The 23,014-nt window shown below is 54.2% G+C and overlaps 1 protein-coding gene across 7 annotated transcripts in view; it reads left to right on the top strand.

Moving 5' to 3' along the window:
* Nucleotides 1–23,014, top strand: part of LOC105469804 (MOB kinase activator 2) — a 70,504-nt gene that overhangs the window by 36,007 nt on the left and 11,483 nt on the right. For 2 of the 7 annotated variants that reach the window (XM_011721344.3, XM_011721345.3), the window contains exon 1: nucleotides 18,098–18,222. The exons of 2 other annotated variants lie outside the window; for them this stretch is intronic. In XM_011721344.3, coding sequence (XP_011719646.1) covers nucleotides 18,113–18,222 — 110 coding nt within the window. In that variant the 5' untranslated portion in view covers nucleotides 18,098–18,112. Of the gene's footprint in view, nucleotides 1–13,208; nucleotides 18,223–23,014 lie in introns of those variants that run through there. 3 more of the 7 variants (XR_011610397.1, XR_011610396.1, XR_011610398.1) reach the window with 3 other exon arrangements.

Genomic DNA, 23,014 nt, shown 5'->3' with positions numbered 1-23,014 from the left:
TGCCGCTTGTGAGTACGTCTGTCTGCGCTGTGTCCTGGTGGCTGACTTCCACATGTAGGGTCCTGTGTGTTTGCTTTGCTGTTGCTGGGCTGAATCTTCACTTCCTCGGTTGGTCTAGGGCTGGCCCCTGGGGGCCTGGGTGTCCACATTTGAGTTTATTTCTATCTTCACTGGTGGGACAGCAGGCATGAACAAGGTGGGACAGGAGACAAGTTCTGGTACCAGCCCACGCCCCGGGTCTGAAAATCTTGAGTGTCCAGCACTTGGGGGCTGGATTTGGGCTTCATGGGCCCTGCCACTGGCTTGTTCATCCTCCTGGGGCCTGGAAGCGCAGTGATGGAGATGCTCCAGGCTGCCCCGGGGCCGAGCTGCTGTCTGGAGCCCGGGTGGGCAGTCCTCTCGTGTGTGGGATCAGGCCTTGCCCCGTGGCTTGGAGATGTTACTGCGTCTTGTGCCCGTTTTACAAAAATGAGAGGAAAGTGGACAAATGGTGGATAGGTCCTCGAGGCTGGTGGTGGGGCCCTCCCCACAGCTGGGAGAGTAGCAGGGGCCTAGACTGCTGTGCGGATGAGACCCTGTTGAGAACACGTGCACATGCTGGAGGCGCCCTCGGAGCCCTTTGAACGTTACGTTGGGAAGCTCCCAGGGAAGGGGACAGTGTGAAGGTACAGCCTGAGCTCACCAGAAACACCTCTGGGTCCCCACCCCGGTGCCAGGATGGGTGTGAGTGCTGGGGTGTGGCCGTGAAGGAAGCAGGTGAAACCCTGGTTTCCTGACGTCACCATCTGGTGGTGGCGATGGGGGCAGGGTGGAAAGTAGACAGAGTCTGTGCCAGGTGGGAGGGCGGGGCCTGCTGTGAGCAGCAGGAGCGAGGCCGGGAGGTTGAGGGTGCAGGGGGAGGAGGCACCTGACCAGTGAGGGGTGTGCAGACCCTAGAAGATGCCTGGAGGGAGAGTGGAGGAACCAGCGTCCGGCCTGTAGTGGGCTTGAGTTTGTGCACCTGTGGCTTGCTCAGGGTCCTAGGGGACCGAGAGGAATGGGGGGTCACAAGCTGGGGGTTGGGGGCAGGGAAGGAGCAAGAAAGAAGGGAGAACAGTTGCCAGACAACCAGTTACTCACACGCACATGCACGGGTACACAGATACACTCACACTGGCAGGGTACACACAGGTACACACAGACACACACAGACACACACAACTTCCATGGGAGCCTGAATGGAGTGGGGCTGATCCAGGGGGCAGCTCTGTTAGGATTGTTCTTTGTAAGAACAGTTATGAACTTGGGTAGATGAAGTGCTGGAAAATCTCTTTGTCCACTCAGCTGGAGGCAGGTTTGTGTTTGTATGTGTGTATAGGTGGCTGCCCCGTGCCATGCCCCCAGGGGGTTCGTGTTTGTATGTGTGTATGGGTGGCTGCCCCGTGCCATGCCCCCAGGGGGTTCGTGTTTGTATGTGTGTATAGGTGGCTGCCCCGTGCCATGCCCCCAGGGGGTTCATGTTTGTATGTGTGTATGGGTGGCTGCCCTGTGCCATGCCCCCAGGGGGTTCGTGTTTGTATGTGTGTATGGGTGGCTGCCCTGTGCCATGCCCCCAGGGGGTTCGTGTTTGTATGTGTGTATGGGTGGCTGCCCTGTGCCATGTGACCAGGGCTGGGGAGCTTTTTTATCATCCATTTTCCCATGTGTAAAATGGGTGTGGAAATAACCTGCTCTGCTCCTCTTGCAGCATTAGGAGGCTCCATCCAGATACTCAGCACGAGGGTGCGGCGTGCATCCTAAAGAGACTGTGTTCCATTGGGCTCCCTCTGCAGTGCTTTGCCAGCCAGTACAGGTGGTTTTGTTTGTTTTTTTTTCTTTGAGACAGACTTGCTCTGTCGCCCAGGCTGGAGTGCAGTGGCGTGATCTCAGCTCACTGCAAGCTCCATCTCCTGGGTTCAAGCAATTCTCCTGCCTCAGCCTCCCGAGTAGCTGGGACTACAGGTGCACCCCACCACGCCTGGCTAATTTTTGTATTTTTAGTAGAGACGGGGTTTCGCCGTATTGGCAGGCTGGTCTTGAACTCCTGACCTTGTGATCCACCTGCCTCGGCCTCCCAGAGTGTTGGGATTACAGGCGTGAGCCACCGCGCCCAGTTAGATATTTTTTTTAAACCTTCTCTACGCCTGCCGCTACAGAGGTTGTATTCCAGGACGCTGGCGAGGCTCGGAACCTCCAGTGTTACTTTTCAGTGTTTGTACAGGGTCTGTTTTCTAGATCTGAAAATGGCGGTGGTGGTGCCAGGACCCTGTGTGAACACCCTGTGGAGCTTGCATCCTTATCAGTAAAATGGGCGGGGGCAGATCTGGGGGCTGCCGGTTGAGGAACTTGAGGGATTCTGAAGCCTGATTATTCAGAGCTGGCTGGAGCTGCTCTTGGACTGGCTGTTCCCAGAACCCAGCTGCTCCCTTCTGTGGGCAGGCCCTGTAAGAGCCCCCCGATCCCCTTCAGATCAACCTTCAGCTTGATGTGGGTGTGGTTCCTTTCTGGGTAGCGTTGCCGATCCCTACCTTGGGGTCTACTTGCTTCAAAAGCCATTTTTGTGGGTCCTGGAACCAAGTTCAAAGGCAGTGTGTTTGTTTCCTAAAATGCACACTTGTGTTTCCTTTATCATTTATTTACTTAGGCAGTCAGGGTCTCATGCTCTCACCCAGGCTGGAGTGCAGGGGCGCAATCAGAGCTCACTGTCGCCTTGAGCTCCTGGCCCCTTGCCGTTCTCCCACCTCAGCTTCTCAAGTAGCTGGGGCTACAGGTACACCATGCCAGATAATGTTGAAGATTTCTTTGACGGGGGCGGGGGGTGTCCTTATGTTGCCCAGGCTGGTCTCAAACTTCTGACCTCAAGTGATCCTCTCACCAAGGCCTCCCAAAGTGTTGGGCTGGGTGGCTCAATTTGTTTTTTCTGCAGCAGGACCATGCTTTAGAGGGAGGCAGTCTTGATTTCCAATCAAAGGACTCCTTAGTAGCGGAGGGTCCGGTGAGGCTGTGGCGTCTGTTCCGGCTCTGCCGTGCAGAGGCCTATTGGCTGAAGTCGGGGTGCCTGGGACACACACACCTGTTTCATGTGGCACCCGGCACTTAGAAGGTTCTCTGTGAACGAGGCTCTTTCCTTTCCCTTGCACGTTGTTCCACGGTTCGCCTAGAGTCTTCTGACAAAGCCGGCCATTCGGCGTCTGTGCCCCAGTGTGGTCCCCTTCCCCTCAGTTCCCCTCGGGTGGCCGCTGGGCTTGCTGTGTGGTCGGGAGAGCAGGTCCCCGGCCGAGCCTAGGCGCTCCGTGACGCAGACGTCTCGTGACACAGCTGCTGTGTAAGCCCTGGGGGTCTTCTGGGGGTCCGAGGGTGCCCTGCCCTGGCTGTCCTGACGTGCGTGAGTGCAGACACAGCGGGGCTTTCTCCTGCTCGCTGCAGCCTCCACCTCGAGTTCTCTGGCTGGCTGAGTCTACTCTGAAGGGAGCTGTGGGGGAAGAATTCACACACAGGGCTCTCCTGTCACCTGGGGGTTTTCAGTGCCACTTGTTTGACAGTCTTAGCTTCTGGGGCAGCTGAGAGCGTAGCATGGGTGCCAGGAGCCGCCAGCCGTGCGGGCTGCCCAGTGGGCAGGTGCTGCGAGACCTTCCATGGACGAGGCCCTGGCGGCCCCAGAAAACTGCCTCCTGAGTCCAGACCTCCCTTCTCACCCTCCCAGGTCTGACATCCCCCTTAGTGCAGCCGTCATTGTGATTTTCGACCTCATGGGCCATTTCTCAGCTATAAATTGCATAAGCTACTGAGAAAGGGTGGGATGCTGTCTGGAGTGCAGCCGAAGGCTGCCCCCTCCCACCTCCTTGCCCCTGCCAGTCTCCTCCCTGTTCTAGGAGCGCCCTGCTCCCATCACGGCGGGGGCAGGAGGCAAGCCTGGAGGGACGGGAAGAGCCGCAGATACGACACTCGCTGCCTAGCTGGCCGCCCTGCCACAGGCCCTTTTCAACTGTACCAGATCCCACGTTCAACAGACAGGGCACGTGACTGGCTCTCCCCCAGTCCCTTCCCTTGGCGCAGGTGCTACAAGTCCTGAGGTCCACTCCCCCCAGATGCCGCCATGGCCAGTGTTGGGGCTGTGGTTGCCTTCTAGCTGAGTGCGCGTTTAGTGCTGGAGTCCGCCCTAGTGTGGGTGACTGAGCCCTGGCAAGCACCGGGGCAGAGTGTTTCATGCAGACGTCACACCCGACGGGAGGGCGTCAGTGCCGCTGAGGATCCTCTGGCACCCTGGGTGTTGGCATCACCCTGGATGTCACTGTGCAACTGCAGGGCACAGGCATGGACTGAGAACATGAGTGAGAGGGGAGACAGGTTTCACTTGCTTGCCCTCCACTCACCCATCACCTCTCTGCTTTGAGGGTTGCTTTCTTGCTCTGATGCTGACGTGGCATTTCTTTTATTCATTTAACAAATATTGACTGCCTGTTGTCCCCCTGTTCCGGGTGCCAGGAGTACAGTGGACACAAGACTCCTGCCCTTAGAGGCCTTACGTTGTAACAGGAGTGCTGGACAGATGTGCCTGTCGGTCGCGGACTGAGGAGCACCAGGTAGGGCGGCCAGAGACGTAGGAAACGAATGGCTGACCAGAACATGGGATGTCTGAGGAGGAGCGCTCCGGCCACAGCAAAGGGCAGGTGGCTGGCCCCGCAGCGTGAACATGCTGGGTGCCCAGGCCGCAGAGGAGACTCGAGGGACCAGAGCGAGGGGAGGTGGGGAGAGCACAGAGGCGGCGTGGGGAGCACTCAGGCTCATTCGCTGCACGGCGCAGGAGCCGTGAGGGGCTTTGAGCAGCTGGGGGTGGGGTCAGAGCTGACTTGCCGAGATCACACTCACAGTCACGTGGAGAGTGGATTGGAGGGTGGGGGCACAAGGGGGCCTGCCTGAGACCATGGTAGTGACACAGGAGGCCTGCGGAGGTGTGTGGGTGGGGGACGTGGGGGGAAGAGACACCTCCAGGCGTGGTTTGTGGGCAGAGCCGTGAGGACCTGCTGATGGGTGGAGGTGGGGTCTGAGGGGGTCCAGGGAGGACTCCTGCGTTCCTCTGAGGCAGTGGGAGGATGGAGCAAGTGTCCGGAGTTGCGGAGGACACCCAAGGAGCCAGTTCTGGAGGGAATGCCCCAAGTCTGAGATGCCCATTAGTCTAAAGGGGGACAATGGGCAGCCATTGGGCCAGGAGCCCAGCGAGGAGTTGCTTTTCTTTTATACCTTTACTGCAGTCTGCTTGACATACAGTGAACCACCTGTGTTTAAAGGGTGCAGCTTGACAAGTGTGGACATGTGCATGTGTACCCCTGAAGCCACGGCCATGCCAGGGAGAGAGGAACACACCCATCGCCCCGGGGTTCCGGTTTCCTCCTGCCTTTCTGGGACACTTCTCTCCCCACTTCCTAGCTCCCAGCCACTGACAAGCTTCCGTCGTCGTGGTCACACCTTTAGTTTCCTGGATTTTCCCGTGAACGGAATCACAGTGTGAACCTGATGTTCACCTGGCCTGTGTCACTCAGCACACTTGCTGTAGGAGTCTTCCGTGTTCCACGTGTTTCCCAGGCCACTGCTGTCTGTGGCTGAGGCACACTCTGTGGATGCTGAGGCCACGGCGTGTTGCCTCCCCACGGTGGGCGTGCAGGTCCCCTCCTTTCTGACCAGCACTCTTGCAGCTGCCGTGAACATTTGTGTGCGGGCTCAGTAGAAACGCGTGCTTTCCATGAAGTAGCTGAGAGTGTGGCGCCCGGGCCGTAGGTGGGCATAGGCTTGATGCTTGTAGAAGCTGCCCAATGGCATTCTAAAGCAGTTCCAGTGCCACCATTTTGCACCCCCACCAGCAGCCTCAGAGCCCTGCTTCTCGGTGTGGTGGCGGGCACGTGGCATGCCCATCCCGTGGTCATCCCGCAGGCACGTGGCATGCTCATCTGTGGTCATCCCACGGGCACGTGGCCTGGCCGTCCCGTGGTCACAGCCGTCCCTTGTGTGGCTGCAGCATCCTGTGCTTGTGTTTGGCATTTCGCGGATGGCCAGCGATGTTGAGCATCTTTTCGTGTGCTTCATTTGGCTAATCATATCTCCTCTTTGGTGAAGTTTCTGTTCGGTCTTTTGCCCATTTTTTATTGGGTGACTTGCCTTCTTGTTACTGAGTCGTAAGAGGTCATTGTCTGCTTTAGATAGAAGTCCTCTATCAGATCTGTGTGTTTGAAAGATGTTTTCCAGCCTGTGGCTTGTCCTCGTTAGGTGGCCGGAGCTCAGGCATGGGCTGTTCATCTTCAGTCCTCTTCCGCTCTGTCTTCCTCTGCGGAGTTGCCGCTGCTGTGTCCTTGAGTTCAGCCACCTTGGCTTTGCAGCGGCCCACATGGTGCTCACCTCAGACATCTTCATGCCCACATCTAGAAGTCCAGTTTGGATTTTAAGAAAAATCTTCTTTCTCTCTGTTTACCACATCTCATGTTTCCTCTGGCTTTCTGGATGGATGGGATAGAGTTAGCATGACTTAAAACGTCGTTTACTGATTCTGCCATTCGGCCATTTATGGGACTTTTCCTGTGGTTCGATTTGACTCCAAGGAAGGGATTATTTTCCTTTCTTCCTTGAACATGTGATCTTTGGTTAGAAGTAAAACATCGTGAACTCTTGTTTTGTGCTGCATGCGCACACGCACATGCATACACACACGTGCACACACGCACATGAGTTTTGTGAGCTAACAGTGCTGTGCGTGCACCCTTGCTGAGAAGAGCTTGCATCCTCGAGCCACACCTGACCGTCGAGCTCTTCCGTTGTGGCCCCGTGGTGCCCCTACCACGGCTGCAGTGCTGGGATGGAACATAAATCGCTCAGCTCAGGTAGCTCTGCTGTTCGGAGGAGCTGGGAGAACCGATGGAAAGCTGTCATTAGGAAAAAGACTGGTTGGGGTTTCATGGGGCAGCATCTCTCGAGAAATTCTGTGTGTTTCTTTGATAGAGGTTGGATTCATGGACTAATTTTAAAAGAAGGGTAAGTGATTTTGGTGGGTACACGTGTTCAAAGCCATGTGTTCAGGCTCACACCCAACTCAGTTGTAATTTTCCCGCATCACCCAGATGATTTGGAAGGAAATTCGGAACATGTTTCATCCGTGACTGTTTTCTGTATGTCTATAAAGAGAGGGATTCTTTTCCTTAAACATAAGATGTCTCATTATCATACCAAAAGTAGTGCTTTCTTCGTAGCACTGAGTATCCAGCCTTTATGTTTCTCTAGTGTCTCATGACTTGTATTTAGAGAGTTGAATGTGGATTCAAATAAGGCCCATGCATTGCACTTGGATGACAGATTGTGAAACTCTCTTAACTTTATATTTTGAAATCATTATAAATTCCTAAGAAGTTGCAAAAATAGCACAAATTCCAGGGCCACCCTCAGCTAGCCCCTACAGGGACAGCACCTTAGGCGACATTGGACCAGAGGTGACGGCACGGTGCCGAGTGGTCTGCAGGCTGCAGGCTCTGCCCCATGTCTCTGGATCCACTCTGCGCTTCCTGTTTGGTTTTTTTCCGTTCACTTACTTTGTTAACGGAGCCTGCCTGCTCTTCCTGTGGTGTCTCCCAGGGTCTGAATTTTGCTAATTGCATGCTGTGGTATTGTTTAGCATGTTCTTTTGTATTTCCTGTAAATTGGCAGCTAGATTTAGACCTTGATCGCATTCACGTTCTTCTTCTTTGGAGGCCAGTTGGCTCCGCTGGTGGCTGTGTTCTTCCAGAGGAGGTGCGTAATATCTGGTTGTGTTTTCGTGTTGTTTGCGGCTACTGCTGACCTCTGCCTAGAACCTTCCTCTCCATATAAGGCCAATAATCCCATCCCGAGGGCCCCACCCTATTTCATGACTTCATCTAACCCTAATTACCTCCAATGGCGCCATCCCCAAATAGCATCACAGCACTGGGGGTATGGGCTTCAACCTGTGAGTTCGCGGGAATTCTGTCAATGACAATAGCCTTCTGATTTAAAGTGTTACTGGCATCTAATGGAAATACAATTTTCTTTCCTTTGTATGCAAACTTACCTTTTATCAAAGGATATTCTGTTTATCATAAGTCTAGTAATATTACTAGAACACCTTGGTGTGGGTTGGTCTGAGGTGACATGTGCCTTTTCCTACGTGGTTGCAAGTCTTTTTTTCCTTTAATTTTGTCTGCCGCTTTCTCTTAAATGCTTTCTCTCTTTCCTCCTTTGTAGAAACTTTTAGTTTTTCAGAATTGACATATAATTTACAAACAATGAAATGCACGGATCTCAAGTATACAGTTAGGTGAGTTTTGATGAATATGAATTCCCCTGTAGCCCACACCCCTGTCAAGATGCAAAATGATTCCATCTTCCCGGAAAACACCAGCACGTGCCTTCCCAGTCAGCCCTCACTGTTTGCCAGCCACCTCCCTCCCAATAGGCAGCCACTGTTCTGATTTGTTTTCATCAGAGACTGATTGGGACTTTTCTAGAACATCGGATACATGGAATCAAATGATCCCTGCTTTTGTCTCTGGCGTTTTTCCCCAATATCACATCTGTGGGGCTTAGCTGTGTGTTGCATCTTAGTGGTGGTTTTATGCTTTGGGGTGCTGAGTGGTGTTCTGTTGTGTGAATATACTGTCGTTTGTTGAGCTGTTCTTCTGTTCGTGGACTTTGGGTTGTTTTCAGTGTCTGGCTATTGTGAACACTGCTGCTGTAAACGTTCTTGTAGGAGCCTTTATGTGGATGTTTGTTTTTGTTTCTCTTGGGTCAGTACTTAGCCACGGAATTATGGAATCCTACATGCACATTTAACTTTCTAAGAAACTGCCAGCCCTTTTCCTCAGTAGTTGTGTCTTTTTCCTCAGTAGTTCCTAGCCCCATCAGTAGCACGTCAGTCTCCTGGTTCCTGCCTCCTCCATGCCTTGGGTGTTCTCAGTCTGTGCAGGTTTGGCCATTCTGGAGGCCGTGGCACTTGCCCTTGTACTTAGTGGCCATTATTTGTCTTCCTATGTAAAATGTCTATTCCAGTCTTTTGCCCTTCTTAAACATTGAGCTGTCTCTTTTATTGTTGAACTGTAGACCTGCTTTCTGTAGTTTAGCTAGAAGTCTTTTGTTGGATATATGCCATCCGTGGTTTGCCTATTCATTTTTCTTAATAGTATATTGAATAGAAGTGTGTGTATGATTTAATTTTGATGAAATATGTTTTGTCACTTTTTGGTTAGTGCTTTTTGCATTCTAGGAAATCTTTGCCTACTTTGAGCTTGGCACAGATACTCTCCCATGTTTTATTGTAGAAGCATTGTAGTTTTGCTTTTATGTCTGAATTTCTGATCCGTCTTGGTGTGAGGTAGGGATTGAAGGTTTCTTTTTCTTCAGAGATACTCAGTTTTCTCAGACCTATTTATTTAAAACATTTTCCTTCACCCTTAGATTGATTTCCCACCTTTGTTGAAGTCTAGTTGACCATGTAAGTGTAGGGCTAGTTTTGAACACTATTCTATTTATGTTTATATCGGTGTTTAATACTGTAGCTTTAAGGTAGTCTTGAAATTCGTGTGAGTCCTGCTACTTGGGTCTTCTTTTGCAAGAATGGTTGGATCCTTCAAAGTCCTTTTGCATTTCCATGTGCATTTAAGAATCCTCTTGTTAGGTCAGGCGCAGTGGCTCATGCCTGTAATCCCAGCACTTTGGGAGGCCAAGGTGGGCAGATCACCTGAGGTCAAGAGTTTGAGACCAGCCTGACCAACATGGTGAAACCCCATCTCTACTAAAAATACCAAAAATTAGCTGGGCATGGTGGTGGGTGCCTGTAATCCCAGCTACTCAGGAGGCTGAGACAGGAGAATCACTTGAACCCGGGAGGCAAAGGTTGCAGTGAGCCAAGATCAGTCACATCACTGTACTCTAGCCTGGGCAAGAACAGCGAAACTCTGTCTCAAAACAAACAAACAAACAAGAATCTTCTTGCTAATTTCTTTTAAAAATAAGAAATTATTCTGGGATTTTGATAGGATTGTATTGAATTAAGAAAATTGACTTCTTAACAATATTGAGTCTTCTAATCCATGGCCATGATAAATTTTTTCACGTTTAGGTCTTTAATTTTTCTCAGCATTGTTTTGTGAGAGGTGTTTTGTACGTTTGTGTTTAAGATTATTCCTGAATTTAAAAATTGTATTGTAAATAGCAGTTTTATAAATTGTATTTTCCATTTATTTGTCACTATTGTATAGGAATAAAATTAATTTTCTATATTGACCTTGTGCCCTGTGATGCCACTAAACTTACTTATCAGTTCTAGCAGACTTGCCAGTTTCCTTAGACTTTTCTGTTTACATAACCGCGTTACCTGCCAAACAAGATGACCTTTTCCGTTCCAGTATTTATGCCTTGTGCACCTTTTTGTTGCCTCATTACAGTGGCCTCATTGTGCCACTGGTGTAAGAGTGGCACCGAATAAGAGTAGTGAGAGTGAGAAATGCTCAGAGCCCCTGCCTTGTTCCTGATTTTAGGGGGAAAATCTTTACTCCATCAGCAGCATTTGATGTTAGCTTTAGATTTTTTATAGATGTTCTTTCTCAGCTGAGTGTGGTCCCTTCTGTTCCTGGTTTGCTAAGAGTTTGCACGTGTGTTTTGCCATGTGCTGTGTCTGCATCTACTTGAGATGGCCATATTTTTTTCTCCTTTCTTTAATGTGGTGAATGACATTGATTTTCAAGTGTTAGCTGAGCTTACATTACTGGGTGAATCTCTGTTGGCTATGCTGTATTACCCTTTCAATACATTGTTGAATTAGTTTGTTCCTATTTTCTTACGGAGTTTTGTATCCACGTTCATGAAGGATATGGGGCTGTAATTTCCCTTTTCTCGGAGTGCCGTGTCTCACTTTGGCAGCAGCATTATGCTGGTCCTCCTCCTCTATTTTCTGAAAGAGTGTGTGTATGGTTGGTATCATTTCTTATATCCTCGGTAGAGTTCATCCGTAAGCCACCTGCACCTGCCATTTCCTTGTAGAAAGGTTTTTAATTATAAATTCAGATTTTCTGCTTCTTCGTATGTCCGTTTTGGTAGCTTGTGTTTGTGAATTTGTCTGTTTCATCTGCATTTTCTCTTGGCATTTAGTTCCTTGCAGTGCCTTGTTACCCACTTAATATCTGTAGGGTCTGTAGGAGTGTCCCTTTCATTTCCGATCTTCCTCTCTTGGCTTTCTGTTTCTTTTCTGCTTAGTCTGCTTGGGAAATTGATCAGTTTTTTTTGTTTGTTTGTTTGTTTTCCAGGCTAACTTTGTGTTTAATTCTTCATTATTTGCCTATTTTTCATTTCATAGATTTCTATTTTTTCCTTCCACTTTGCATTTAATATGCACTTCCTTTTTCTAGCTTCTTAAGGTGGATGTATGAATCACTCATTTTAAGCCTTCTCTCCTAATATGAACATTTATAGTTATAAATTTCTTCCTTAGCCCTGCTTTAACTGCATTCTACACATTTTAATAAGTGATGTTTTTATTGTAATCTTCTCATTAGCACTGTTTGATGTTAATTTTATCTCATAAAAATTTCATTTTGGATGTATTCTTCAGTTCCAGGAATTTTTGTTTATTCTTTTGTGGAGTTTGCGATTTTTTGAGAGCCCTAATTGCTTTGTTTATTATGTCCAACCTTTCCTCTAACTCTTTGAATATATTGGCCGGGCACAGTGGCTCACGCCTGTAATCCCAGCACTTTGAGAGGCCAAGGCGGACAGATTACTTTAGGTGAGGAGTTTGAGATCAGCGTAGCCAACATAGTGAAACCATCTCTACAAAAATACAAAAATTAGCTGGGCTTGGTGGCGTTCGCCTGTAATCCCAGCTGCTCTGGAGGCTGAGGCAGGAGAATCACTTGGGAGACGGAGGCTGCAGTGAGCTGACATTGCACCACTGCACTCCAGCCTGGGCAATAGAGGAGACTGTCTAAGTAAATAAATAAATCGTTGAATATATTTATTTCATTCTTTTAAAGTCTTTGTTACTTTCATTATCTTTGTTATCTCTTGGCTTGTTTCTGTTCACTTATTTTTCCTGGTTATGAGTTACATTTTTCCGCTTCATTCTATCTAGTAATTTTTTTGTAGGCTAGGTGTTGTGGTGGCAATGTTGTTGAAAGTCTCAGTTCTGTTTTCCTCCCTTAAAGAGCAGTGTGGTTTGTTCTGGCAGGCAGTTAATTTGCTGTTGGTTAACTAGGACCCATCCGAGGCTTGTTTTTAAGCTTTGTTATGCCAGGTCCAGAGAACCCCTCACTCTGGGCTATTGTAGCCCAGTCCCCATGGCACAGCCATTGTGGAATCTCTGTTGAATCTGTTCACCCAAGGTGTCTCCAGTCTGGGTGTGGGAACATGTCTGTCTCCTGCCCCGTATGACCTCCAGAACCTCTCTTCCTCATGCTTCCCGGAGCTGTTCTCTGCCGGGCCTTGCAGATGTTCTCTCTGACACCCTCAGCTCTTTGTCCAGAGGCTTCCTTGGATCGCTGTTGATGTGTTTAGACTCCCTTCTCTGTGCAGCTCCATCCTGACTCCTCCTCATCCTGCAGGTTTCAACAGCTCAGCAGCTCGAGACTTCCATCCCTGCCACCTCAGCTTCTCCGGACTGCAGGCCCCGTGCGGCTTCACCGTCCCCACCTACAGCCTGGGAGGCTCCCACGCACTGCTTGTGCGCAGGGGCCACCGTCCTGCACGGCGGTATCTGGGGTCTGAAGCCAGGAGCTTCATATATTCTACCCAGTTTGTAGTTGTTGACAGTGGAGGTGAGGTCCAGTTTCAGTTACTCTGTCACGAGTGGAAGCAGAAATCTCTTCTTTCCTTTATTGTTTGAAGAAATTCTTCCTTCCCGTCTTCTACTTGGACATTGTGGAGGTTTCGTATTCTTTCTAATTTAGACGTCATTTCAAAAATGGTTTATCCTCTCATTCCTGATTCTTATTTTGCCTCTTTTTTCAAATATTTTCTCTTTCTTTTCTTTTTTTTTTTTTTTTTTTTTTTTGAGACGAAGTCTCGCTCTTGTCCCTCAGGCTGGAGTGCTATGGTGCAGTCTCGGCTCACTGCAACTTCTGCCTCCCGGGTTCAAGCGATTCTCCTGCCTCAGCCTCCCGAGTAGCTGGGATTACAAGTGCCTGCCACCATGCCTGGCTAATTTTTGTATTTTTAGTAGAGATGGAGTTTCACCATGTTGGCCAGACTGGTCTTGAACTCCTGACCTCTGCCTGCCTTGGCCTCCCAAAGTGCTGGGATTACAGGTGTGAGCCACAGCGCCCGGCCTCAAATATTTTCTTAAATCTCATTGTTTCCCTGTCTTATTGGGTTGTAGTCTTCATCTGTGTTGTGTGTCTTCATCTGTGTTGTGTGTCTTCGTCTGTGTTGTGTGTCTTCGTCTGTGTTTTGTGTCTTAGTCTGTGTGTGTCTTTGTGTTGTGTGTCTTCGTCTGTGTTGTGTGTCTTCGTCTGTGTTGTGTGTCTTCGTCTGTGTTGTGTGTCTTTGTGTGTGTCTTTGTGTTGTGTGTCTTCGTCTGTGTTCTCTGTCTTTGTGTTATGTGTGTGTCTTCGTCTGTGTTGTGTGTCTTCGTCTGTTGTGTCTTCGTCTGTGTTGTGTGTCTTCGTCTGTGTTGTGTCTTCGTCTGTGTTATGTGTGTGTCGTCTGTTGTGTGTCTTCATCTGTGTTGTGTCTTCGTCTGTGTTATGTGTGTGTCTTCATCTGTGTTGTGTCTTCATCTGTGTTGTGTGTCTTCACCTGTGTTGTGTCTTTGTCTGTGTTGTGTGTGCGTCTTTGTGTTTCGTGTCTTCATCTGTGTTGTGTGTCTTCGTCTGTGTTGTGTGTCTTCGTCTGTGTTGTGTGTGTGTCTTTGTGTTGTGTGTCTTGGTCTGTGTTACGTGTGTCTTTCTGGGATGTTTTAATTGGCAGTGGGGGTGTTACTCTCTTCTTTATTCTTTTTGATTTTCACTAGACACAACCGTGAAACTTTTTTGTGCCGCTTTTAAGTGACCCCCTTTCCCTGTGTCTTTGTGAGGGTGCCAGGGGCATTGCTGTGCTGCTTCCGTAGCATTTGAGCTCGTCTTGTGCTGTTTTCACAAAATGATTGAAAACACGGAGCTCTCCAGGAGGCTCCTCGTTGGAGGGGAGGCTACAGATGCGCAGGTGTGGTCGTCTGGCCAGTGTGGTCGAGGCAGTGATGGCTGCAGGGGTGGGCTGGAGACCTCAGGGGGGACCCCTGCTTAGCTTAGTGTAGATACAAATGTCACCATGTAGGTGGAGATTGAGGCATCTGAGTGCATGTGTGTACACACGTGTGCCTCCGTGTTCTTCCAGCCGAGAGGGCCTGGAAGCAGTGACACCCACTAGCAGTGAGTCCACCCAGTGCTTTGATCTTAGTGTGTCGTTTTTCGTTTGTGTAGACCCAGGCTGGAGTGCAGTGGTGTAGTCACGGTTCACTGCAGCCTCCAGCCTCCTGGGCTCAAGCGAGCCTCCCACCGCAGCTCCTCAGTAGCTGAAACAACAGGCACGTGCCACCACGCCCAGATAACTTAAATTGTTTTAGGGATGGGAGGTCTTGTCTTGCTGTGTTGCCCAGGCTGATCTCAAACTCCTGGCCTCAAGGGACTCACTTACCTGGGGGCCTGTCAAAGTGCTCTTGAGATTCCAGATGTGAATCAGCGTGCCTGGCCGGGTCTCAGTGTTTAATTCATTCACTCCTTTTCTGAGGCAGGGTCTCGCTCTGTCCCCCAGGCCGGAGTGCAGTGGTGTGATTCACGGCAGCCTCCACCTCCTGGGCTCAAGTGATCCTCCTGCCTCAGCCTCCCATGTAGCTGGGAACACAGACACTCACCACCAAGCCTGGCTCATTTGTACATTTTTTGTAAAGATGGGGTCTCACTTTATTGCCCAGGCTGGTCTCAAACTCTTGGGCTCAAGTGATGGTCCCTTCTTGGTCTCCTAAAATACTGGAATTACAGGCATGAGCCACCATGCCTGGCCAGTTTTTAATATTCTCCAATGAAAAAGAACCAGGGCTCCTTGGAGAAGGGGCTGATTCCCGGGCCAGGGCAGGGAATGCAGGAGGAACCTGGAGCGCCCTACAGTGCTGGGAAGTCAGGACATGCCCCAGAATGAAAAGTCTGTTGATGGGGGCGCGTCAGGGGACCCAGCAGCCAACGGCAGGAGCTCCCCAGGGCCAAGGACGGACAGTGTGATTCACAAAACAAAGCAGTGTTGTGTTCTAGCTCAGAGTGCAGCCTCAATAGCTGTGACTTCATCCCAATATAAACAAATGGCTGAATATATAAATCAGTGACTGAGAAGAGGCCGCTGTCTGGTGCAGAGCTTCCAGTAATTCCCATAGCTACCCCTCCCGTCAGCGTGGTAAAGAGTGGTCCCTGCCCCTTCAGTGTGGCTGCGTGCAGCAGCTTCCTTCGAGAGTGCAGTGCGGGACGGGAAGTACGAGAGCATCTTTGCATGGGGAGACCTGACAGTCACAACCTCAGCCAGGAGATCGGGCAGCACCTCCCGCGATGAGCCGCGCTGACAGGACGGGCCTTGGGTACGGGGCGACGAGAGGGACGTTTCCCTCTGTGCTCTTCCTCCCCACACCCACAGCCCAGCCTCATCATGAGGAGAGCAGCACGTGGATCCAGTCAGGTGTGGACCTTGCTGCGTCAATATGGATTCGTTCATTGTTAACGAACAGGCCATCCTAGTGTAAGGGTTAGCAATAGGAAGAGTGAGTGTGGGGCTGTGGGGATTCTGTGTTTGCAGCTTCTTTGTAAATCTAACACTTTTCTAAAAACGAAAAGCTTATTAAAGGTAAAATAACTTCCGACACAGACATATGACTCGTGCCCCCGCCCCATCCCGCCTTGGTTCCGACTGCTCCCCACTGCGTGGTGCCTCTGCCCCGCTCCTGTGCTCTCTGTTCCTGGCCCTGGCTGTGCCCGGAAGGTGCTTTTGCTCTTCCTTTTCTGGGGTGGCGGGGTCAGGCCACACCGGCACCTGTCACTGGCCTGCGGGCCTCTGTGGCAGCTCCCCGTGGAGTCTGCAGGGCCTGCTCTGCGTCTGCTCCTCTTCCCAGTGTGGTGTCTGTAGCTCAGTGTCTGTGGGTTCCGGCTGGCCCTCCCCACCACCGCCGCACCCCCTAAGTTTTGATCAATAGGAATACCTGCTCCCTGCACGTGTGCCCCAGTGAACAAACACAGAAGAAGGTGGACGTTCCTCCGCATGCCAGCCCAGCCCTCTCAGGACAGTGGCATAAGCCACAGAGCTGCCATGTGCTGACCAGACCCACTGGGCACATTTGATGTGCTCTGCCCACCCTACCTGGCACCTTGTCCTGTTTCCCTTCCCCCATGCCACCCTCACCGCTGCCGTGCCTCGTTTTCTGGCTTCTTGTGCCCAAAGCTTCCACCATCCCCAGCGTGCCTTGTGTTGTGCCCTCCAGCCCCCAGCAGCTCATGCCTCCCAAGAGTGGGCAGGTCTGCATCGTGCACCTTCTGGTCCCAGCCCTGCTACTCACGGGGGCCTCCCCACGCCCGGAGCCCGCTCTTCCTGTGGCTCCCTTTGCTGCTTGGGTGATCTGCCAGCACCTGTGTCCCTACTGTTGGTGGAGCCCCTGAGGGCAGAGCGGCAGCCGGGAGCACGGTGCCTGGGTGTGTGTGGCACCACAGGGCTGTGGGATGGCCTTGTCAGGGCAGAGGAAGGCCCATGGGCACGTGGACATCCTGAGCCTCACCGGGCTGTTCGTTCTGTAGAGACGAGTTCCGCACTGCTCAGAGCGTGGCTTAGGGACTGGCCTAGTGGGGAAAATGAAACTGCAGCCTGTTGGGCCTGCTGCTGCTGCTGCTGCTGCTGCTTAGGGAGGCGGGGCTGGCCTGGGGCCATCCTCCTCCGCTGTGGCTCCTGGAGAGTGTGTCTGTGCTGGCCATCTCCCCGTGCGCCCAGGCTGTGTGTGTGCATGCAGTCGAGACACCACAGCTCCCATGGTGGCTGGTGTTGATAGGGGTGAGCCCTGGCTGCTTTCCTGATGGCCGTGTGCTCCCCGCAGCAGCCGGTGCCGCGGGCTGTGTCCTGACTCCTGCAGGGCTTCACACCGACAGAGGTGCTGGGACAGCTTCTGAGGGGCAGTGGCTGGAGATGCTGGGGTCTCTTGATTAGCAGGAAGCACAGGAAGTACGGCTCCCATGTGGGTGGGTGGGGCTTCTGATGAGCCCGTGTTGTCGGGGGCTGTAGCTGCCAGTGGGGTCCACACTGACTCAGGACGAGGAGACAACATTGTCCTCTCAGGTGTTTGCATTTTCGGGACGTGGCGGTCTTACTGTGTGCAGACCAGCCAGAAGGAAGGCCAGGGCCATGCCCCTCCGTGTGCCCCCATGGGGAGCTGCTCTGGGCATTTCTGTTGGGCTGGGTGCCCTGTGGCCCTGGCTGGCCGCAGCCTCAGCCCAGCACCGTCCAGGCACCCCAGAAGCTGGTTGGCCCCTTCTCTCCCCAGGGCCATCCAGTGGGAGAGCCACTTTGAGTGCCTCCAGTTGTGTACACACTGCAGGGCAGGGCGGCCCATCTTGTCTGTCCCCAGCTCGAGTAGTGACTGGGCTGGGCTGGGCCGGACAAGGGTGAGGGGGTGCCATCAACCTGGAGCTCATCAGCAGAGCTGCTACCTGTGTTCAGAAGGGCTTTCCTGGGGGCTTGGCACCAGAGGACCTTGAGGTGGACCCCGGGACCTCTCTGATGGGTCCTTCTTGCAGGCCGAGGACGGCCCTGTCCCTTCCCTTCTGGTCCCACCCCCACCGCCTTTTCTGACAGCCGTGCCACTTTGGAAAGGCCGATTCAGATGCTCCCTTATTTAACCAGCCTTGGCCGGCCCTTGCCTCTGGAAAGGGAGCAGCTGTTTGTCTCTGCCAGGCGTCCCATTGGTCAGGGAGTGAGGGTGGAGGGCCGAGAGAGGCTGCAGGGCCCGGCAGCAGGCACTTGTGAGTGCTGGCCAGCCAGCACCCCGCCCCACCTCCCCTCCTCACCTCCCCTCCTCCACTGCCCTCCCCACCTCCCCATTGCCCACATCATGCTGGGAGACCACTGCAGTCTCCCTGAAGACCAAGCCCTGCCCAGCCAGTCCCCGCAAACCGGACTCTGCTGCAAAATGGTGCTTCAGGCTGTCAGCAAAATGCTCAGGTAACACCTGCTGGCCTGGCCGGGGGAGCGGTGTGTAGGACATCTGTCTGTCTGTCCTGTTCTTGCCCCCAGGACGTCAGGCTGGGGAGGCAGCGGACTGTGTCCATGGCTGCCCTCCCTGTGTGGCCGGCGGCTGTGCAGCAAGCTGTGCCGGGCAACCGGCATGCTGTCCAGGGCAGAGGCAGCTGTGCAGTCCCGGGCCAGCCTGGCGGGTTTGCTCTGGAGCCCTGCCGAGTCGAGCTTTCCTTAGCCGCCTGCACTTCCTGCTGCTCTGTGGGAGAGGAGCAGGGCTCGGTGTCCTCGGCCTTCAGGGCTGACCCACCTTGCCAGCGCAGGAGCCTGCCGTGTCCGCCCGCAGCCCGCAGGGTGTGGTGCCTCCGCCACCAGCAGGTGTGCCTGTCTCTGTCCCAGCCCTCGGCTGCTTGTGCCCTGGGCAGGGGCTTCAGCCACTCGGGCAGAGGTGACCTGGAGCCTGTCCTTGTGTGGCCTTGTCCAGAGAAGTGGCATGGGGCTCCTGGGCACCTGGTTTTGTGCTGGCTGCCATAGGGATGTTGCCGGAAAATCCATTTTGACTTTTCTTACCTGTACTTTCTCTGACCTGCTGCAGGGGTGCCTCCCTGTCCACACCACTCAGCTGGGTGTGTGCACAGGCGTGTGTGGGAATGTGCGCCCGTGTGTGGGCGCGTGCACCCGTGTGTGGGGGGGGTCTGCACCTACCTGTGTGTGGGCATGAGGGGCCAGGGGAGTGGGGCAGGCACAGCCAGCTGCAGCAGTGGGCGCGTCCTCCCTGGTGGGGTTGCCTGGTAGGGGTGTGAGGTGAGCGTGGCCTGCTGGACGTGCCCTCCAGGGGCGGGGGCTGTGGCACGCGTCTGCATCTCCGTGCCTCTGCCTGTCCCTGGGCACCCGGCTCCATCTTTCTCTTCATGGGTTCCTTCCCTGTCTCCTGATCACCTGTGCGTTCAACACGGAGGACTCCACAAGTAGACGCAAGGGTGCCTCCCGGGGACCCTGCCGAAGATGTCCTATCTTAAGGTGAAACTGGGAGGTTTTGGAAATGTGTGGGCAGGTTGGCAGAACTCGTTGAGTTCAAATCAGGAATGGTGCCTGACATCAGTGGTGTGAGGGGACTGGCATGTGTGCGTGTGTGTGTGCCAGCGTGTTTGTGTCTGAGGCCAAATGCTGAAACCAGCTCCACAGGAAACACAGAGGCAGGCCTGGAGCCCAGCCAGGCCCTAAGGAAGACGGGCAGAGTCCCTTCCCTGGGGCTCAGGGAGGTTTCAAGGGAAGCGATGGGAGCCGGACGCTTGGAGCTCCACCCTGGCTGGGAGCTGGACGCGTGGAGGGGCCGAGGCGCAGCAGAGCATGGCAGCCACGTGGGGCTGAGGTTCTAGCACAGCAGCGGCGCCTGCCTGTGTGGACATTTGGTCTGAGGTGTCTGCAGGCATTCCTTGTGCCATCTTGGCTTTTTCATTCTCAGTGGGACTCTCTGCGGAGGGCACAGTAGGCTGGTGAAAGCTCGCTATGTCTGGGGCTGCTGACCTGTCTGCGGGGGCAGACAGTTAAACTCAGAAGAGAAGAAGTCACACTCCACAGCTTCCGGCTGGCTGAAGCCTGTGGGAAGTGCAGGCTGTGCTGAGAGATGGACAGGGGCTCCGGGGGCCTTCCCACCCCTCGGCCTGAGGCCCTGTGACGGAAGTGAGGTTAGCACCCAGGGAGGACTCGGGTTAGAACACTGTATTAGAAATGTAGTTCTCGGCCGGGCGCGGTGGCTCACGCCTGTAATCCCAGCACTTTGGGAGGCCGAGACGGGCGGATCACGAGGTCAGGAGATCGAGACCAGCCTGGCTAACACGGTGAAACCCCGTCTCTACTAAAAAATACAAAAAACTAGCCGGGCGAGGTGGCGGGCGCCTATAGTCCCAGCTACTCGGGAGGCTGAGGCAGGAGAATGGCGTGAACCCGGGTGGCGGAGCTTGCAGTGAGCTGAGATCCGGCCACCGCACTCCAGCCTGGGTGACAGAGCGAGACTCCGTCTCAAAAAAAAAAAAAAAAAAGAAATGTAGTTCTCAGGCCCCACCCAACATCCAGAAGGCCACATCAGAAATGTAGGGGTGGGGGTGGTGCCAAGCACCCCAGCATGTGATGCCCTCCCCTGCATGTTGGGGTGACGGGAGGCGCCCGTGGCGTGCACCCTGGGCAGCAAGGTGTGCTGAGCCCTGGGTGGCTGCTGGGGGCTCTGCCTGGCCGGGTCTTGGGGAAAGGGGTCACTGGGAGCCTTGACTTTCAGGCTCTGGGCGGACCAGCCAGCACTGACACTCACCCCAACCAAGCAGCGTGAGGGGCCTGGTGCAGAAGGCTGAGTGGGGTCCAAGGACCACGCCCTCCTCGGAGGCGGTGCCTGCGGGCCTTTCTCTCCTGCACCCCACACCCTGCCTGGTCACCGTATTTTTCCAGGCCTGGGCTTGGGGACTTGCATTTCTGGGCCCCTGGTGCCTGCCCCACCGCTTGGCATTGACCTGTGGTGGGAAGTGCCAGACGAGGGCCACCTGCTGCTGCTGCCCACCCACCTCAGGATCTACAGGCTTCTCTTGACTTCCACAGCAAGTACGCTCTGGGTGAGTGGGGGTCCCTGAGCCTGGGAGCACCCCATTCCTGTGGGCCGTGGGGCCTGGCCAGGGTCCTGTCCCTGTGATAATGAAGTTGATGCTCGTGGCACAGGCGCGGGGCACTGGGTTGTGCTGTCCTCGTCCCTCAGGGTGGACGAGGAGTGGGCAGCTCCCAGCCCACTCCCCAGCTCCCCCTGCCTGTGAAGCAGTGTGCACCTGCTGTTGGCAGGGCGAGGCCCCCTGTGTGGTGACTGTGTGGCTGTCTGCATTCTCCACAGGAGCTCAGCAGCACTGATGTCTCCCTGTGCCCCTTCCCCTGCCCATCAAATTCATGTCCAGCAGGGATTGCCTCTCTTCCCAGTAGGGATCGGTTACGTGCTTGCTGGGTGACAAGGAGGCTGACTGGCACAGTATCATGGGTACCACTGGCGAGAATGGGGAGGGTGGCATTTGACAGGCTCTTAAAGGACCAGGAGAAATTTGCTAGGCCTGGTGTAAGATGGGCAAGTTGGCAGAGCAGCAGCTGGTGCCCACAAGCAGGGTGCAGACCCCTGTGGCGGGCAGGGCAGGGCATCTGGAGCAGGGAGGAGGGTGAGTCTGGTGAGTGTGTGGGAGGCAGGAGGGAGGTGGTTCTTTCCGGCCCAGCCCCTCCCAAGTGCGTGGTGCCTGCCAGGCGGGACCCAGACTCAGAGCCCACCTGTTGGACTGGGAACAGTGTGAGGGACTTTGTTTTGGGGGTTGTGCATGCACCATCTGCCTTTCTGCTTCTTCCAAGTGGTCACAGAGCCCTGTGGGTGGGCTGAGGTCCAGTGTCCACTCCCTGGTCCCTTCAGTGCCATCTCTGTCCTGCCTGTGGCCGGGGCCTGCTCCCTTAGTCCTCCCTCCACATCCAAGGACTTGGTCTTTCTGTGCCCCCAGGCTCCTGGGAGCAGGGTGCAGGGCCTCGGCACTTCCCTGGGTGAGGGACAGCTGGGCCACTGAGGCCGTGACTGGGCAGACCCCTGGGCCTGGACGGCACAGAGCCTGTTTCAGAGCCTGTGAGCCTGCGGGGGGCGCAGCAGACATCTGTTTTCTCCGCTGGGCAAAGCCAAGAGTGACTAAGGACGAGGAGGGCGCTGCGGAGGTGTCCTGTGCTCTAAGGCCTCCTCAGCAACTGCTGCTGGCTTGGACCGAGCAATGGGCTGCCTCAGGGTGACTGCTTCCAGCCTGGGCCTGGGCCTTCGCTGAGAGCCTGCTCTTCTGGGAAGGAGGGCACTTGAGGTGAGGGAGACGTGGGTGCTGCCAGGCGTTTGGGGCTCTCCCGTGGAAGTCCCTCTGTTGGTGCCCGCATAGCCCTTCCTGGAGCAGAGGCCGTGTCCTGCGCATCCCCTTGGTCCTACTACCTTTGGGTCAGTGCCTGTCCTCCTGCCCCATTGGAATGAGTGACCAGGTCCAAAGAAGGTGGGCTCGCAGGAGGCTTGTCTCACAGTGCACCAAGCTCCAGGGCCCGGCCAGCCCTGGGTGCTGGGGACAGGGTGAAACTGGGGGAGCAGCTTGGGGAGGCCCAGCCTGGAGGGCCTGGTGCACAGTTTTCTTCTGTGTGCTAGGAGAGCAGGTGCGGATGGGAGGAGGCAGGGAGGCTGAGGCGCCAGTGCTGGTCGCTCCTGACCACAGCCAGAGCCTGGGAGAGGGAAGCCAGGTCTCCAGGCTCCGCCCTGCCCAACCCTCTCTGAGGACCAGAGATGGAAGGTAGCCCCGGCCTGGAAGGCTGGCGAGAGGGCAGGAACTGTCAGTAGGGCAGCTTCCCTTAGTGGGCCCTGGGGCACACCCTGAGAGTGAGCGAGCTGACAGCTGCTCCTGCTGGCAGCCCTGCATGACCGCCAGGTAACCACCACCAGGAGCTTGCCGGTTGACACAGCTCCTAAGACACAGAGCAGGGAGATGGCTTGTAGCCCACTTGGCAGCCTGGGCCCCCACTGCAACCCACCCCTCCAAATGGGAGGGCCAAGCCCAGGCTGTCGCTGCCTCGGGGGGTGTGGTCTGCCATGAGTGCTCAAGGCAGGGAGGTGCAGGCCTGCCTCCTGGTCAGAGCCAGGCCCAGCGTCATGGGGAGAGCCTTCCCTGTGGTGGACACACTGGGCATGGCCTGGCAGAGGCTGGTGTGGAGTCTGGGTGCCTCGCTGTACTGGGGCAAGGGGCTGTAGGCT

This window comes from Macaca nemestrina, chromosome 12 (genome assembly GCF_043159975.1).
Source record: "Macaca nemestrina isolate mMacNem1 chromosome 12, mMacNem.hap1, whole genome shotgun sequence".
Lineage (NCBI taxonomy): Eukaryota > Metazoa > Chordata > Mammalia > Primates > Cercopithecidae > Macaca > Macaca nemestrina.
Note: the sequence above shows the minus strand (reverse complement) of the source record. Positions and strands in the feature narration are given on the sequence as shown.